The 15,652-nt window shown below is 43.4% G+C and overlaps 4 protein-coding genes across 4 annotated transcripts; 3 read left to right on the forward strand and 1 right to left on the reverse strand.

Annotated features, from left to right (window-relative positions):
* Positions 1–433: 433 nt before the first annotated feature.
* On the forward strand, positions 434–2,188 carry Bfra_002015 (uncharacterized protein; the record flags this gene model as incomplete). Its single annotated transcript, XM_037332440.1, has 5 exons — positions 434–512; positions 569–625; positions 800–919; positions 980–1,204; positions 1,428–2,188. The coding sequence occupies 5 exons, from the start codon at positions 434–436 to the stop codon at positions 2,186–2,188; spliced, it is 1,242 nt and encodes a 413-aa protein (XP_037196594.1).
* A 2,966-nt stretch (positions 2,189–5,154) lies between these two features.
* On the forward strand, positions 5,155–7,728 carry Bfra_002016 (putative response regulator receiver domain-containing protein; the record flags this gene model as incomplete). The annotated part of the gene is made up of 2 exons (XM_037332441.1): positions 5,155–7,416; positions 7,489–7,728. 2 exons carry the CDS (start codon positions 5,155–5,157, stop codon positions 7,726–7,728), a joined length of 2,502 nt encoding a protein of 833 aa, XP_037196595.1.
* Positions 7,729–10,304: 2,576 nt separating this feature from the next.
* Positions 10,305–11,666, reverse strand: Bfra_002017 (putative nudix protein; the record flags this gene model as incomplete). Its single annotated transcript, XM_037332442.1, has 2 exons — positions 10,305–10,727; positions 11,058–11,666. The coding sequence occupies 2 exons, from the start codon at positions 11,664–11,666 to the stop codon at positions 10,305–10,307; spliced, it is 1,032 nt and encodes a 343-aa protein (XP_037196596.1).
* A 655-nt stretch (positions 11,667–12,321) lies between these two features.
* Bfra_002018 (putative c6 transcription protein) lies at positions 12,322–14,510 on the forward strand (the record flags this gene model as incomplete). Its single annotated transcript, XM_037332443.1, has 4 exons — positions 12,322–12,504; positions 12,578–13,368; positions 13,427–13,807; positions 13,859–14,510. 4 exons carry the CDS (start codon positions 12,322–12,324, stop codon positions 14,508–14,510), a joined length of 2,007 nt encoding a protein of 668 aa, XP_037196597.1.
* Positions 14,511–15,652: the final 1,142 nt, after the last annotated feature.

The raw sequence follows: 15,652 nt of genomic DNA on the forward strand, positions 1-15,652 counted from the left end.
GTCTCATTCATTGTTGTTGTGGTTGCTGGATTTTCATTTCTTGGTGAGTTGAACTTTTTTTCCCTCATAAAAAAAAATCTAGTAGTGAGACACAAATTTTCTCTTGCTTCGCTTTTTCTTTCCCCTCCTCCAAACCATCCACACGCCGCTTTCGCTGCTATTACAATATCATTTTTCAATCCTCGGCTACTTGCTTTAAAGCCTTTTTTCTCCTAGTATGCGCTCCAATCTTCGAGGGATTTTGCCTCCAAGTATCATATCTGGAGGATATTGCCTTTCCTTCAATCGATCATTACTAATTGCAAGAAATCATTATATAGAATTCCATACTCACGACAATCTTAGTCGTATACGTTCCTTTCAATCAGATCGAGCACCCTGCTGGCCCTCAGTTCTTTCGAAACATCTATTCGAATCGACAAATCTACCAAAAATGTCTTATTACGATAATCAGCAATGGTCTGCCTCTGGGCAACCTTCTTGGGAGCAACAAACCCCACCTGCTCGCTCTGGTATGTCTGGAAACTCTTGATGTTATCGCCAGAGTGTCAATTAACGGGTGTTACAGGCGCCAGCTCAGTTGTTCCGCGTGAGGACTCCACTGCTTTCAGCACACAAATCGAGGGTACGTTCAATGAAATACACTGGTCGTAGCAATTGGTCTATTCGCCTTTTTTGTCTTGCGCAGGATAGGATTTTGGTGTTTGGGTTATGATGGGATTGATCTATATCCTTACATGGTCTCGATGAATGTGCTAGGAAGTTCATGATCAAGAAGCTGATGAGTCTAAAAATATAGAGGTCGACCGTGCCATTGACAATCTAGTCAAGAGTGGAAAAATGTTCAACCTACCAGCTGGTGGTCGTCGTGATTCCATGCCAATGGTTGGTGCTTCGAGAACCTTTCCGGAACAATTCGGTATGCTTCACCTTCAGAGACGACAACTTGGAACTCTTTAGCCCTAACTATTGATTTTAGATCCTCGAATGACTGCTGGTCCTCCACGACACCATTCGGTTAGCGATTTCGGTGATGCTCGGTCTTTCTCGGGATCCAATCTTCAGAATTTCTATGCCAACCAGCGACACCAACCATCGAGAGGCGCAAATGAAGCCGAACAAGTGATGCAGGCGAAGAGGAGAATGGCGGCTCAGCGTGAGAGAGAATTGCGCAACTATCATCAAGAGCAGCAATATAATCGAAGTAGGCCACCCTCTTCCAATGTATAAAAGTCCTATTTGTCAAATACCCTGTACCCAGCGGCTCTTACCCAGTGGTTCGTTTTTATCTGTCAAAATCTTGTACATGACTTTTTTCATGACTCTTTTCATCTCGCCTACAACTGTCCTGTGTGAAATTGAAAGAAAAAACTGTCTTTGTTGTTTATCTTTGAGATCTATTATGCGCATTTACTGACTGGAATAAGGCGTTACAGCTGAAATCTTGGGAGGCAAACCAGACCGTATCGCAAGCCCAGGTAGCGGTATGAGCGAGGAAGAACGTCGTGAGTTGATTGCCCGCCAGCGAAGTGCTCTCTATGGAGAAGGTCCAGCCTTCACTGCCGAAAATGGCAATTTCGATGAAAATGGTACCCCGCGCCCAACCAATCAGGGGTCCACCTCGCAGACCCTTAATGCTGCACCAGGTGCTATTAGAGGACACTCACCTCTTGCTTTTGAGCACTTCAATTCTCAAGCTAGCCAGGCGGAAAATTCAAATCAGCAAAATGCTACCGAGTCTCAATCCGCCGCAACAGCACAGGCTCCAGGTCAACAACGATCTCGTGCTAACAGCACATCCTCTCCATCGTCCAACCCTACCAGCTTTAGCTTATTCGAATCTGCTGCCCAACAGTCTAGTCGAACTTCGACTTCCTCCCCCGGTGGGTCCCCACCACGCCAAGGAGGAAAGGCTCCCGCTAGCGGCGTGGCTCCAATTGGCACTAGACCTAGTGGTCAAGCTGCTAATCCAGCTTTAAATAAGCGATCCACTACCCCTTTGCCATCTCCACTAAGCTATGGCTTTGCTGCCAATGATTCAACTACTGAATCCAAGGATGCAAGAACGACTTCCGCGGCGTCAAACCCCAACCCACAAGGGCAGACTGAAAGTGGATTAGGCTGGGGATCTAAGAGCGGTGTTTGGGGTAACAAGAATCTTGGTGTACAGGCTTCGGTATGGGGATAAATTGGGTTTGGGAACATGAATGAACATAGAAAACAGGCGCGAAAGGACAGGGGTATGATTGATTGATATCTGCATATGTTTGCGCGTGGTGGGTGGGAATGGACAAAAAGAATATCGATAATAAGCTTGGCATGGCAGGCGTATGGAACCTTTGCAGAATTTATCGGAAGGCAGGTTCTGGACGGAGGGGAGCGAGTTTTTGACCACCTTGCTATCATGCTTTGCTTTCAGCACATATTGCGGGGGTCTAATTGAATCTCGGCAACGGCAACAAGGGAGGAGTCTGTTACTGTTTTTTTCTCTCTCGGATGTTCAAATGGTAATAACGGGTAGGCATGGATTTTGCTGTTTTGTTTTTGTCTCCTGGCATTTACGGCGAAACAACAATCTGGGGGTCTTGAAGTGCGGTTTGATATTATGCGAGGATTTTGGTATGGGTGTTTGCTTTTCGTTTCCTACACATGGGGTGTTACGTTTCGAGGTGGGAAAACTATATCAAGGAGGGAGTAAAAATTAAACAACAAATGGAATAGTGGGATGGAATTTGATGATTTTGGGAATGAAATGGAATGGAATTAAAAGTCTCTCGAATCATTGGGGATGAGCGCTTTTGCCTTTCTTGTTGTGTGCTGTGTGCTGTGTGCGCGTGAGATTTCTTTGATTTCCTTCGCTCGCTTATGGTTCGGGTCTTGCGTGAGAGCGTTCTGCTGTGATATCTTGTAGGGTTGGGTCTGAGGCATGACGTGGGATGGCATGGGGCTGGTATTGATGGAATAAGGATTGTCCTTTTCGTAGGGTTTATCGAGGGAGAGGGGAGGAATGGGAGAGGAGTTTGTAACTAGGATGTTTGCGTATTGGGGAAATGGGTAATGATATTGACGTGAATGAGGAGGAGATGGATCAATAGGATAGGGCAGGCCATCAGGCTGGGTACAATAAATGGATGGGTTATATACAGACGACAAATTAATGCGAATGGAACACAATTTGGTATACATTTATAAGTATCTAATTTATCATAAATGCAGTTCAACGTTCGAAGATTGATCCAGATGGAGTGAATTTATGAGTGTTAGCGATGTGATGAGAGTAAATTGTAAATATAGGTAGACTTGAAGAGTGTGTCACGCTCAGAATTAGATTCTTCTACTGAGTCCTTCTTTTTACTTCTGTTCGAATGACCCGTTGACTCACGCGATGGCTTTGCGATCGACATCTCTGGATTCTTATATACACTAGGCACATGGCATGCTTGGTATGGGGATCGAGATTCTATGCAGGTAGTTTTGATACTGCGTTTTCGATACTGCGCGGCATGCTCGCTCGGTTTCACTGTTCACGGATTTTTATGGGGAATGCAGTGACGAAATAGGGTTAAGTGTAGGTACCCAACGAAACTCAATTACACACGTCTACGGGGCGATGGTTGGAGATGGAAGGATGGAAATTGTAAATATAGGTACTGGTATGGGGAGTGTAGGTGTGATGTAATGTGATGTGATGGGAGTGAAACATTGATTTGGGAGTTACGGTACCTAATGAGAGGTGGGCGAGATGTGGTTGAGATGTGGTTGGGGAGTCGAGAGAGACATCATACGATTTTTTAGGAGGGATGTTTTGGAGGTACTCGGTAGTAGTGTATGCACGATACCGGGTTGGGAGGTGTAGTGTAGGAGGAAATGGGATATTGTGTCTGTGAGATAGGGCGCAGAGATCAGGGAGAGGTTTGATATGATATGATGTGCGTCTTCCACGTTGGGGGATCGTCGTTGGGGGAGGTTCTAGATGGTCGGGTGGTGCTTGTAGAAGGATGGATGAGTGGGTGAGGATCGGTTGCTGGATTTGAGGGAGGAGAGTTGGGGCGTGCGAGGAGATGGGATGGATGGGTGCTGCTGCGCTATGGGGTTGGTTAGTGTAGTGCAGTGCGATGCTTCCGCTTTCTGGCGTGGATGGAAAGGATCCTAGTTGTGGTTTCGCAGGGCTTGGTGAGGGTTTGATAGCTGATTGAGGCTTTCGATTGGAAGAAAGGTGGGAGTAGAACGTCCTCTCTGAGAAAGTTGGGGAATTGTAGATCTGTGGCTAGAGCCCGAGGCGAAGAAGAGGAGAGAGAGACTTTGGCTTGAGAGAGCAGCAACTGTAATAGGCAAAAAGGAAAAAAGAGCAGGGGGAAATGATGTGCCATTGCTTCTTCTTCTTCTTCTGCCGGGGTCATGTTCTATCTAGCTGGTCCGATTCGGTTCTTTTGCTTTTATGGAGTAAACAAATGGGCATAGACCAGTGAAATTAGATTTCTGATAATGTGCTGGCGTGGGCGAAAGGCGAGATTAGCAGTGATTAATTATTAGGTGGTTATTAGGTGGTACGGAATATTGAGATTTGCATGGTAAGTTACGATGACGAAGATGGGAATGGGATGGAAAGAGTACCTAGGTAAGGGAAGGTAATGAGTAAGGTAGATAGCTATATAATATGTATTTACTACTTACTACTTGGTCTACAATTTCGTTTTCATTCGTCGACGAGATTCACTCTGTCTGTACTTGATTCTTGATTTGTGTTTTGAACTGGACCTCTTTCCCTCCTCCCCAATAATAATAAATAAATAAATACATACATAAATATTTACATTGCGACGACAACTTTATTTACTTCACCCGCGATACCGAGTAGGGACACAACGCAACCAATCCACGAAATCAACGCCATCGCTGTACCTACCCTTCTACCCTTTTACCCTTCTACCCTTCAATCAAAAACTTCCGAATGTCGCGTGTAATCATTGTACAGCATTATATTTGATCCCTCAACGACCTCGCGCGCATCCAATAGCTTTGTTGAGAAAGTTTCACTCATCACAAAAGAGCAATATTCGGTTCAATCTCAAAAACAAACGGAAGGATTTGACGGCTTTACCATCTCATAAGGCTATTAGGCCTGAGAAGAAGAATCACATTCAACGATTCCAAATGACGATAGGAGATTTAAAAACACGATTGCGAGCGAAATTTCAACGACGACATTCACATGCTTCCTCGGTAGGGTCCGCGAATAATGATGACGAAAAGAATCCTTCTCGAGAGGGAGAAGAAGAAAAGAATCAACAATCGATAACTCGAACTTTACGAGAAAAAGCGAGTTTCAGATTGCATCGAACATCGATATATGGAGGTTCAACAAATGGGTCGTCAAGGAATGGTACGGGTACAGGTTCTGGTAATCGGAATAGTATGGTTGAAAGTCGTAATCAAAGTCCAAAAGAAACGTCAAGGTTTGAAGAAATAATTCAGGTTGAAGTTCACGATAATGATAATATCGGTATCGAAGGAAGCGGAGGGGACGGAGGGGAAAGGGGAGGGGGAGGAGGAGGAGGAGAAGGCTACCAACAGGGAGATGGAATTGGCGCCGAACTAAGGTTAAACTTTCAAAATAGTATGAGTAGCGATCTGCAACAACAACTTCATCAACATTCACAGACAACTTCACCATCAACACCAAATTTCAAACAACAACCTTTCGCCAATTCAAAATTGATTATCGAAGAAGAGAATAATAAACACGATAGTTTTTCCACGTCAACAGATTTTCTAACTCCGAATACAGATATACCGCGGGTGTTGGAAGAAGACGAAGAGGAGGAAGCAGAAGCAAAGGATGAAATTCAGGACGAGCCGCATCCAGAACCTAAAGACGTGAAATTTGGTAATTCGATACCGCAAAGCCCTATCAGTTCAAACAGCACTACTCATCAACCTACGCCTCGAAAACCCGAATTATCTAGACGACAAAGTTTACTTCCCCATCAACAAACAAAATTAATTAAGACTTTGTTAGAAGCAGAATTACCGGCACGACCTCAAGTCAACAACAGCATACCAACGGGAGGATTTCTTGGTGCTGATTATTTTTCCAATCACGGAGCTTTAACGATAAGCGCAGCGATGGTTACTCGAAAGATATGGGTTAAAAGGCCCGGTGCTTCTGCGACATTAGTTACAATACATGAGGATGATTTGGTCGATGATGTGCGAGATATGATATTGAAGAAATATGCGAATTCGTTAGGAAGAAGTTTTGATGCGCCGGATGTTACATTAAGGATTATACCAAGAGAGCAACAGAGGCAGGAAAGAATTTTAGGACCAGAAGAGCCGATGAGCCGAACACTCGATGCATATTTTCCTGGTGGTCAAACAGTGGATGAAGCGTTAGTAATTGATGTACCCGTTAGAAGAACACCAAAACCATCTCCTAGGCCCAATGGACATCCGGTATATTATGAAGAAGCACGGCCTACTGAAGCTGGATCTGACTACTTCCCACCTATGCCATTACCGGTTCCCTCTCCAGGCTTATCGCACAGTATCCCGGTCCCTAATGGAAACCAGAATACAGCGCCCTTGATAGCACACGCTATGTCCGTACTTACAACTGGTCATGTACCGGCCTTACCTTCTCCGTCGGCTCAAAGAAGACATCATAGCTCGAGACCAAGGATAGGACGAACTCATACTTCTTCTCCTACAGTTATCAGTGGACACACTCAACCTCCTGTTACAAATAATGGTACGCAATTTCAACGTGGCCCAAGATCAAGAACTCACTCAAGTGCCTCAGAAAAATCCGCAATTCCCCCTCCCCCACCACTTCCAACACCACCTGCTCCAAACCAGGAACTTGCACCACAACGAGTCGCTACACCTCCTCCCAGAGTATCGTCCCCTCGGCCACAAAAAAGAACTAGAAAGAAAGTTGGTGTCGATCATCCTTCTTTACCAGCAGGCATGCTCAATGGTGCCGTCCCCCCAATCAATGTTCTCATCGTTGAAGATAACATTATCAATTTGAAACTTCTGGAAGCTTTCATGAAACGTCTTAAAGTCCGCTGGCAAACTGCAATGAACGGTCGCGAAGCCGTGAATAAGTGGAGAGGCGGTGGTTTCCATTTAGTACTCATGGATATCCAACTTCCCATCATGTCCGGACTCGAGGCCACGAAGGAAATCCGCAGACTGGAGAGGCTCAATAGTATTGGAGTTTTTAGCAGTAGTGCAAGTAGCAGTGCACCTAGCGAAAAAACATCGGCGGAAGAGGAACCAGAGGAAAGTGATAGATTGCCAAGTACAGTATTATTCAAGAGTCCGGTCATTATTGTGGCTTTGACGGCTAGTTCGTTGCAGAGTGATAGACATGAGGCGTTGGCGGCGGGTTGTAATGATTTCTTGACAAAGGTTTGTTTATTCCATCGTAATTCGTTTACATATATAATCTATTGAATGATGTACTAACACACTTTTGCACAGCCCGTCAACTTCGTGTGGCTCGAACGTAAAGTTATGGAATGGGGATGCATGCAAGCATTGATCGATTTTGATGGTTGGCGCAAATGGAAAGATTTTAGTTCACAACAAGCAGCGGAAAAAGATTCTGCCGATGCGAAGAAGAAGGATGCTCAGAGCGTTGTGAAGGCGAAGAAGAAGAACAGAAACTCAATGGGTAGTTTGGGAGGATTAGGGGGTCAGGGGGAAGTAGTTCGAAATTGAATTTGTTGGGTCAGGGAGGTGGACGAGTAGAAGGGGAGGCTGTTGTTGGGTGATTGGGAGGATTTGAAGAGATAATTTATTTATGGGGTCGCGGAACAGGTGGATACTTGGTTTTTACACAGACATGGCACTGGCATTTAGCATGACAGGATTTTCTTTTGTTCCATTTTTCATTTGTAGTAGCATTACTTGGAGGGAGGAAGTTTTACTTTTTCGTTTGTTCACAGAATTTTGGGTTGAGGGCTGTGGACTAAGCGTTTTGGGTTCGGAATATAATGGGATGGAGCTCAAAATATACACATGCCGTGAGACGGTGGGACGACTGGCGTTTGGGGTGTGGGTGAAGTGTCGATGGAACTTTCTTTGAGAGGATTTTCTTTTAGTCTTTTTTGAAGGAGAGCTTGAGGTGGGAAGAGGGGATGGAGAAAAATGTGTTGGTGGATGACGAAGCGAGAATGGAAGCGAAAGGGGAGGTTGGGGTAGAACAGGGTGAAAAATAGTAGAGCAGAGCGGATGTAGATTGAGATTAGGAGATGGGATAGGAAGGGAAGTTATGAAATGAGAAGAAGTGAAGTGAAGTGGAGTGAAGTACATGGATAAAAGAGTGAGTTGATCTGTATCTTGAATGATTATTGATTTGAAGGGAAAGAAGGAGGAGCATTGGAATGCGTTGGAATTGTGGATGGAATTGTGGATGGATGAATATATTGTTGAAAGTAATTTTTTAATGATTGTTTGATTGTTTGATTTGGTGATGTGGTGGTGTTGTGATATTGTGATTCCTCGGTTCCTTGCCTAAGTGTTGATTCGTGAATATCATGTATAGATCAAATAGGTACTTTAGGTTTTGGAAATGGGATGGATATAAAATGTGTATGTCTGTCCAATTAATCACAGTATTGAGAGTATGGAGGAGAAGGAGGGTAGATGGAGATATGGACTGTCAAGTCGATACGTGCATGGATATATGGTGGGGGGGTGATGAGTGATGGGTGAATACACAGTTGTGTTCATGATACACGTATACACTCGGTTTATTGTGGTTTGCATCTCATGGTTTGGAAGACAGGAAATGGGAAATGGATGGAGTGATGAGATAGAGGTGAGAGGGGAGAGGGGAGACGAGAGAGGATTGTCAGATGGTTAGGCGAATGCATATCTTTCACATCTATTGAATTTTGAATGCCCAGGCGTGGAAATGAAATGTATCTAGTAGTTCCGTCTCATTACCTAATTATTCGATCATTTACAGATCTCTGAATTCTTGTGGATATACAAGGTTATGCAGATATACATCTTGGAGTCATTTCGGGTGTTGTGGTTTATACGCAGTTTGTTATTCTTTTCTCTGTCTTTGGGTGCAGTGATGTAGTTGGTATCTGGTAGCTGGTAGCTGCAAGTGAGTAGCTGTGCGCTTGTCAGGAGGATGGATCTCGGATTTCTGGGAGTTTCTGGGGTTTGTTGTGTGTTCTTCTATACAAGAGGAGGAGAAGAATAAGAGCAGTGGTTACTTTGGTAGATGCCATGTTGTGGGATGGTTTGTTACTGGATGAGAAGATAGAAGGTAGCTATACAGATGATTATGTTGGAATGAATAGATGGATAAGTGGTTTAGAGATGAGATGTGGGATGTGAGGAGAGGAGAGATTTGAGGGGAGATGTATGTTTGTGCAAAATTGTGTATAGAGATGAGGGTTAATGGGCGAGAGAGATGGGCAGATAGTGAGGAGTTTACATTGATTAGGGTGGAAAGTCTTGCGGAGTGAACTGTTGGCGTATGATTCGTGGTTTGTGTTTGAGGTCTGTGAAGTGAGATGAAAAGTCATGAGGGGGTATTGAGGAACAAAGAGCGGATGGGTGAAAGGTGGAGAGTTTTTAGTAGAGGGTCATTGAGGTGTTTATTGTTCGGATTTACGGAGGTAAATGAGAGTCGGAGGGTTGTTTTGAGGAACAGATGGTATTTGATGAGAAAACAAGAAGTCTAGAGTTCGAATTGGGGATCTTTGGTTCAGAGATTAGAGTAAATGGCAAATGATATCCAAGGCGATGCACTTATCATTGAAACTAGGACCATTGGTTGTGCTATACAGGTGTGATGTATTTCCAATACACACTTCTATGGTTCTCGATATTAATGAATGGTCAACCCATGCTTTGCCAAGATATGTGCAATGGTATACAGTAAAAAAGCCTCTGAAAGAGTCGAAAGTATTCATCGGATCTCGTATGAACTCGGATAACCAACTTATCACAGTCATTTCGGGAGATAAAGACAGGTCTTCGGATGGGATCGGATATATATCTAAGTCTTTGTCGTGGCATACATCCAACGTGGGCGTTGATAATATTGTTCTATTCTTGGGAGGATTATTTCGCTCTCTCGGGTCTCTATATCTGTCCAACAAAACCTCGCAGAGATAATCCCAAGGAACTCACATTCGTCCAAGTTGCACAAATACCATATTTGAAAGAACTAGTTCTTGATACACCCGGACCCTAGTAAACCATGGTCTTGACACGATATCATTAAGTGCGTCATCAGCCATTATTAAAAACTTGGTTCTGTCCGGATCTCGTTAGTGCATGAGCTCAAATAAACACTTCGTCCGTTCTACCAAAGCTCCTAAATAAACCACTGTGTTCTGAGCATAGCTATATATTTCCTTCGTCAAGCCAACTTGCTGACTGCATTCAACATTGTTCTTCTGGTTGATACAAACAGCATCGGCCCATAGCCGTAGCTGTCGCTTCTCATCGCACAAATCATGTAAAGCTGCGGCGAGATTCGCGGTAACAACAAATCGAAATCCATTAACAAAAATGTGGATTGTATCATTTGCATCGCCCCAAACATAGGAAAGAGCTGTGCAATTCCCATGGATGTCGCAGCGACATTCACTTAATGATGTGTGAATGAGATCACTTTGAATTGGGGATCCTAGTGTGCCTGGGTGGAGGAGTAAAAGTCGAATCGAATCAGCCTCTGAGAGGTCGTCGTACTGAAATTTATCGGAATAATTAGACCACCAGGACATCTTGATAATATTTACTCATCACTCAGAGAATCTTTGCAATAATCTTGATTAATAGTGGATAGCCTGGTGCTGACAACTTCGAAGAGCACGATTAAAATTCAGGCACGCTTGCCTTGAGGTAGAAATGGTATGACTTTCTCGACGTAGTCTTATATGCTGTGTACACTACGCATTTGGACATCGTACCGAGAATACTTGAAAGTGTTGCATAAGCCTGAATACAGCCTGTACGACTTCGGGTTCCCAAATGCTCAAATGGCCTCTATAAACCCCATGTCACGATGGAGGAGCCACGCCGTTCAGTTCTTTAATCAAGCTCCCCATCCCTGGAAATAGCTTCCTTCCAGCATTCTTCAGCTCAACCCACTCTTTCGTTTCTTCCCAACTCACCCACTCCCACCCTCTACACTTTTCCTTCTCCATCACTTTTGGTCCTTCCCCCTTCCCATCCCAAACTCCTACCATAAAAACTGACACGAAATGTCTTTTTTCCTCCTTCATTATCAGGTTTCTACAGCGAAAAAACTTCAGTTCTTTGGGTGGAATACATAACCCGGTTTCTTCCAAAACCTCTCTGGATGCACCTTCTTCAAAAGTTTCGCCGAATTCTAAGTGTCCGCCTGGAAGACCCCACGTGTTGGCTGCAGTCGAATTAATGCGTTCGCCGAGGAGATACATAGGATTCTCGCGCGTGGAAAGCGGGTGAGTAGGATGGATGATAAATACTCCAAGACCAACGAGGGGAATGGGCGGTGTGGTCGATGATGATTTGAGCGATGGTGAGGGTGACATGTGAATGTGACGGTGGCTTAAGGTCATTGGTTTCGTGGTAAGAGCTGGGACACTACTTCGAGAGCACTGAAGCAGCGTACCGTACGAAGATTTTCCTAATCTTCCAATCATGGTATGCTGTAGTATGAAAGATGCCAAAAACTGTATTCGGTTCAATTTTTGTATTGTATCGTGCTTGGTAAAGTGGGAAGTAGTGTTTCTTAGTGGTAACACTAGGGCCTTCGGAAGCTCTTTCCACGATTTTATACATCGACGTAAAAAAGAAAGCAGACTTCAATCGGTAAAATCAACATCTGACTGGCGCTTCGACCTTTGTTTATTAGATACCTACTTAGCTATTGCCCACTTCATATACGATATGTAATTCTAATCCATAACAATAAATATCTACCCTACGCACCTGCCACATAAACAGCACTCGCTGCTTTAACAACGCTGTTCTGATAGGTATTCATAGTGACATGATCTATTAGAGTTCTCGCTTAGACAGGTTAGATCGTTCGATTGACAGATGTATTCATTTGGCAGGCTCGCAAGTGGATTCATAATACCTGCCAAGTACGTCGGTACAGCTGTAATAGAAAGAATGGTGATACATGGCTAAAATCGATGATTAACGGAAAATTACACAAGGGCAGCCAGATCTTACACAGAGGTTCTTGTCCGGAGAACTCAAACCCCAAAATGATAGCAAACTATGTTTTCACACCATTGCCAGACGGTCGTCGCATACTTCGACTGAAAGCAATATTCCAAAATCCTGAAAATGCTGCTCAGCTCTCTTCCGCGTTCCAAAAACGAGGATATATCCAACGGTCAGGATGAAAGCTCAGCCAACACACAACCATCCGCCGGTATCCATAGTGAGGGAAAGAAGGTTTCTAAACGTAAAAGAGGATGTTTGATAACGTCAAATGCATGCAACAGTTGTAAAATAGCCCGATCAAAGGTATATAGTCTGCAGCATTGGAGGAGCGAAAATACTACAGCCCAAAGTTTAATCTACTGACAGTTCTGTTCAGTGTAATGGCGAGCAGCCTTGCAGTCGTTGTATCAAGAAATTACAAGCTGGAGAATGCTTCTATGAAACTCATACCAAAATTGTGAAGGAGAAACTAGTCGAATCACTCAAAGAGAGCCATGCAATCAACCGCATGGCAGAACAGGTGTTTGAAAGCCTTGCAGTAGCGGATGATGAACGCGAAATCCTTAATCGAATAAGGAACAGAGACTCTATTCAAGATATAGCAAAATGGCTAGAAACCACTGTCGATGTCAAAGAGCAGCTATCTACGTTGCGAATTAATGACAATGAAGTTGATGGTCTAGAGACATCAGATTTCCATTGGACAACAGTGACTGCAGATGAAGATGTTCTCCATCACTTATTCTCCTTATATTTTACTTGGGTCCACCCTTCTCATTCCCTATTCAATGAGCAGCATTTTGTAAATAGCATGCAGAACAATTCAGATGAGTTTTGCTCGCCCCTTCTATTCAATGCTATCTGCACAATGGCATGCTATTTGCATACAATCTTGGAAAGCGACAAGACGAATTACAAGGAGCTAGGCCAGAAATTTGCTGATATGGTAAAGCACAATATCGATGCCGAAGATATGAGTCTCATGACTATACAAGCTTTTGCAATTCTCTTCTTGATAGACTGCGCGCAAGGATATGGGATGAATGCCTCAGCATACTTGGAAGTCGCAAGTAACTCATTAATGAATCTGGAACAAATCGGCCTTGTCAGTGAGGCGTACCGGCAAGTTTGGCGTGACACCGTCGTTGGCATTAATAACTTAAATATGTAAGTTAATGACTTTTCAACAATTGAGCATGTATGTTATCATAACTAACAATTTTAGTGAGTGGGCTCAGGTAACTTTCAGGATGCCAGCGGCTCTCATTGTAGAGGTTCCTGAAACGAAATCCATCGAGGAAAGCCAAAAAAACGAAGCCGAAATTGATAATATGATATGGGGAATGTATAGATATCCTAAGGATGATGATACCGTCACGAATTGCCACTGCCTCATTGCAACAACCAATCGAGAGAAAATGAGTCTTATGGCCATAATTCGGACTGCTAATATTCTGATGTATAATACCGACAGTTCTCGAATAGCGGCCTCAGACATTCTGCATCTCTATGGTAAATTGGTAGCTTGGCGTAAATTTCTGCCAAGTATCATCAGTAAGACAGACAACAAAGACACGCAGATGTTACCCCATGTGCTTTCGCTTCAGTAAGACTCAAAAGACTTCCTAATACAATTTCACACTCACTAAAAGATCAGTTTGTTATACGCTACAGCCGTTGTCCAGCTCCTCTATCCGCTTCTAGACTTCGGACTGTTCGATACCTCTTGCCTAAGTTCAATCGTTTGGCAACACGCACAACAAGGTCTTGCTGTCGTTGATAGCTATCGTGCTCACTACAGTTGTGCCTACCAGCCTGTCTTACAAGTATTCGCTATACTGAACCTGACAGATATCGTCGTTCGGTTTTCCCCCAAGATCAATAGAGAACTGGGAAGAAATGATGAAGAAGCTGTTAGACTTACTACAGAGGTATTGGAGCAATCTCTGTTAAATTTCCCTGTCGCTGCAATATTTACGGAAAAGTTTCGGGAAATCACCAAGAAGATTTTGTTTCCTTGGCCAAGCAATCTGGATAATCTCTTGTATTACAAAAGAAGTAAATCAAGGTCTCTGTTGGACGGAGTCATTGATGCTTGTACCAGGGTCACCTATATTCAGCCTATTAAATCTATACAAAAAAGATTCGCAACAGGCATACAATCGAACTGGTCGATGTTATCCTCCGGATTAGGTTTTGTAGGGCCTTCTCAAAATGCTTCTACACTGCATCAGTCGCTCGAGAAAAGAGATATGCAAAGCCTTCATTATATACTTGATCTTCCAATCAAGTGTTTAAGCAAGCCATGATATAATCTTTCAATCCTGCAAAGCATGGGTTTAAGCTATTTGTAAGAAAGGTGGTCACAAAGTTTGTTGATATGGATTCTGGGGAAGAAGGTCTACTGTCTGGTGCTAAACTGCACATCACCTAAGGGGAGCGAAGAGAGCATAAAAATAAACGCAGCGAAGTATACGAATCGCAAATTAGGCATTTGGCTTGTCTTGTATTTCAAGGTCTCTGTTCAGATAAAAAGACAGATCGATGATCTCGTTTTCTGTCAGGATTATGGATACGCATTTTGTCACATAATTTCCCCCCCTTTAGTTCCTATCGATGGTTGCATAATATAGAATACTACTTCCTTTACTCAAAATCCTAAATTCTTTTATTAGCATTATTTCGTCCCGCAACAAAATTGCCGACTTACACCGGTCAAATTTACTGCCAATCCTATAACCAAGCTATCCAGTGAAGGTTCCTGTGATCTGGAAGTCCAAAATCTACTGCAATCCCCAAATCTATGCCTTCCCTCCCAGTCCCTTCCTCATCGCTGTCTTAAACCCCCAAATCTACATCTTCTTCTGATTCTCTACCCTACTTTCCATACATACATTTTTCTTCAATTGTTCCAATACTTCCTCTTTACTCTCCGCACATACCAAAAGCACTATTCCTTTGATCTGCGCCTGCTCGTTTGTCAATATATCAACTGAATCAAAAAAAAATGCACCATCAAACAGAAGATTTCCACTTCAATTAAAAGTTTGATACCAGAAAAATACTGAGGGAACACTTCGAAACACTTTTGAAAAGCTTCACGAGGGTGTAGAATAATAACGTTCCACTCGTATTTTATTGGGAACATAATAGAGAATGATATTTCGGATGTAGTACTGTGCTAGTACTTTGAATTGCAAAAACGAGACTGGGAAAGAAAAGGAAAGTGTTGCAAGAGTATTTTATATTTGGGTCAGGAAGAAAGATGAGACTTGCGCCGCATAAGAGAACAGGGAAATCAATCCTTATCTGCGCTTACATGGCACGAATATGATACGGTAGGAGGGAGTCGTTAACAGTACTGACCAACCGTTGGAAGCGGGGCATCTCTCACTTAAATTGTTGCGCAACGCAGTGGTCTGAAATGGCAATCATTGATACATGTGTTGCA

This window comes from Botrytis fragariae (genome assembly GCF_013461495.1).
Source record: "Botrytis fragariae strain BVB16 chromosome Unknown tig00000006, whole genome shotgun sequence".
NCBI lineage: Eukaryota > Fungi > Ascomycota > Leotiomycetes > Helotiales > Sclerotiniaceae > Botrytis > Botrytis fragariae.